The sequence below is a fragment of the Triticum aestivum genome, chromosome 6D, assembly GCF_018294505.1.
Source record: "Triticum aestivum cultivar Chinese Spring chromosome 6D, IWGSC CS RefSeq v2.1, whole genome shotgun sequence".
Taxonomy (NCBI): Eukaryota; Viridiplantae; Streptophyta; class Magnoliopsida; order Poales; family Poaceae; genus Triticum; species Triticum aestivum.
The window spans coordinates 358,577,851-358,580,827 of NC_057811.1; the positions used below are offsets into that span (position 1 = coordinate 358,577,851).

At 51.4% G+C, this 2,977-nt stretch overlaps 1 protein-coding gene across 1 annotated transcript; it reads right to left on the reverse strand.

Annotated features, from left to right (window-relative positions):
* Positions 1 to 1,033: 1,033 nt before the first annotated feature.
* LOC123145086 (ethylene-responsive transcription factor ERF027-like) lies at positions 1,034 to 2,646 on the reverse strand. The gene has a single exon (XM_044564402.1). It carries the CDS (start codon positions 2,288 to 2,290, stop codon positions 1,508 to 1,510), a length of 783 nt encoding a protein of 260 aa, XP_044420337.1. The 5' UTR covers positions 2,291 to 2,646; the 3' UTR covers positions 1,034 to 1,507.
* Between the last annotated feature and the right edge of the window lie 331 nt (positions 2,647 to 2,977).

A 2,977-nucleotide genomic window follows, 5' to 3' on the forward strand; every position in this document is an offset into this window, starting at 1 on the left:
TTGACCCGGATGGGTCTGTATCGAACCTTATTTATGTTTTCATTGTTCTGATGAAGCTGTCTTTTAAACGCTAAAAAGGGTTCAGTTCACTAAAGCCGGACAAGCGCCTGTTTTCTAAAAACATATACACACGCATGAGCCTACTTGGTATATAAAACTGATGTAGGATTGTGTACATCAATCAATGCATTAACAAACCAGCGCAGTGCAATTCCAATGTTTTTTGGGATTTATGTCGTACCTAAAATCATTTTGTTGTCTGAGTTGTTGAATCAATGGTAGAGTACTCGGTACGACAATTTGGTATCTTTTTTTTTTGCTTTTGCCAATTCGATCTAGTCATGTGCTTTGCCTATGCGCTTGTGTTGGCGTACCTGTGAAAATTCCAATTATATGTCTGTTTTCACCAAGTTGTGTTGGCTACTGTTATTTATTTATGTTTGAAATAGGGTTATTGTTGGCATATACAGCATGTGGCAAAATCAAGTATGAACAGATATGAACCATGGACCTGCGCTCTTGTAATACTTTAATCTTAGAATATGATGTCAACATGAAGAAGCCATTTACCGTCGTTCAACAGCTCAATTATGAGATCTAAAAAAACAGCTCAATTATGAGATCTTAAGAGCATTTTTGTTGGAGAAACCGACGTAGCAAATAAGCAACTGACCGGTTTATCCATGTCACCTTTTGACAATTTCAGCTAACTGTGTTTTTTGCTTCGACGTTTTATGATGTGTGAAATATATTACAAGCAGAGCAAATCCCATTCTTTTCCACAATAAATTGACTCGCATAGATATCTTTGTGCTGAATCATGCTGATCTGATTTGTTGTCAAAAAGTAACATAGCGCATGGATCTTTCATCGATCACAGTATCCAACAGATAACAGATTGCCCACCAACTCTTCCCTCTTTTGCTCTTCTCAACGGCTAACTTCCCCAATTCGTAGTATACTACATATAAACTACAGCCAAAGGACACCACTAAAGAAAAGGGAAATTGGATCCATATGCACGTCCGCATCCTTCTTAGTTTATCCACCGCCAAATATTTTTATGTCTACAGTTACAAAAGTTACAATGCATTAGTCTCCCGGTGATGTGCAATCCACTCGGCACTTTATATATATAAAAAAGGAAGAAAAAGGTACGTGGTGCCTGCTTGCTCTCATAGTAAAACGAGCAATAAGCCAAGCGAATCAACGAGCGGACTTTATGTGCGAAAATGACCGTACGTAGCTAGCGAGTAGAACATAATATCGAATCTGACGTAACTGGCGAGTACTATCTAGGTAGCGGCTATAATATGGCAGGCCAGCGCCCAGTGATACCACTATCATGGCACACGCATATATACCAGATAGAGGACGATGCCCCGCAACGGCCGGGGTCCATGTATCGACTCCGGATTAACTAGGTTTAGTAACTGGTATAGTACTGGAGCACGTACCAACCAGCTCACCGGTCATCATGTCTTGAGCCAATGCAATATACTACTCACTAGGGATCGTGGTAGCTCCACAGGCTCTCCCCCGCCCCCGGCGGGAACGGCCACTCGTCGGAGGCGGTGGGGCTCAGCCTTGGCGGGCTCATCATCATGCCCGCCGCCATGTTGCGCAGCATCTGCGGCATCTCGAAGATCGCCTCCTCGTCCATGAAGTCCTCATTGCCCATCTGATGCTGCGGCGTGCGGTCATCGGCGGCGCCTTCGCTTGTTATTGTGCCGTGATGTCTCTGCTCCTCCGCTGTCGCGGCAGTCGAAGCAGTGCCATCAGGCGCCTCGCTGCCGTGCGGCCTGTAAAGCTGGGCGGCCGCCGCGGCTGCGGCTGCGGCCGCACGTATGTCCTCCGGGGAGGCAGACGCGGGGACAGGGCGCGAGGCGGCGGCGCCAGGGAAATTGAGCACGGCGTCGGAGCCGCGCAGCGCGCGGGCGGCCACGTCATAGGCCGCGGCAGCCATCTCGGCCGTCGGGTAAGTTCCGAGCCATATGCGGCGCGCCTTGCGCGGCTCGCGGATCTCGGAGACCCACTTGCCGTTTCTGCACCGGATGCCGCGGTAGAAGGGGTGCTTCCCAGTGGACCGCGGCGACGGCTCCCCGGAGCTCGTCGCCGCCAACGCCGTTGCCGTCGTTGTCCCCACCGTGTCGCCTAGGTGAACCGGCGGGGAATGGGGCGAGGCAGGAGCACCCGGGGAAAGTTCGGTCGCCGGTTCAGCAGCAGCTTGCACTTGCACCTGAGGAGGAGCAGCAGCAGACGAGGAGGTTGCTGAAGGCTGCTCAGCCATGTACCATTAGGGCATACATGCCAGAGCTGCAGTGCGCCTATGAAACTAGCTAATCTATATGGTGCACGCAGGTGTATGCCAGGGCGGGTAAGCGGTTAAGTACCCGTCGCTTCGGGATGTGTGTGCGCGTGTGCTGCGGGAAGAGAGTACTCAAAGGCTGGAAGAGGAGGGCTAGGCTAGGTAGGTAGGTGTCAAGAAACGCACGAGGAGAAGGAGAAGCGTGAGATCCGGCATGAGGCCGGGAGGTATATATGGGTTGGTAAAGAAGCGGGGGAGAAGCGTGAGGTCCGCCATGGTGAAAAGCTGATCTCTCCATCGGAGAAGAGAGGAGAGGAGCGCGGCGCCGCGCGCATGCAGGTGCGGTGAGGAGGCAGCTAGCCAGACCGCGTTGTTTGAGCAGGAGAGTGTGTGTATGGCTTGCGATGAGCTGGCGCCTGAGGAGACTCCACCTAACTAATTAAGCATGCTGCCAGTATTAGTAGCAGCTGATCGGGATCGAGTTTACCCCCTGCCGGTGCTCCCTGCTTCGTCTTACCTTCGCGGGGCCGAAACGAGCAGAGATGGCGACGTCGCTGTCCTAATTGATGGCCCGGCTTTTGTGGGGCTTAATTGGGAATTAAGATCGGACCGCTCAGTGTGATTGCTGATAATTTCTCTAGGGGCTGGCGAAAGATACGGCCGGGCCTG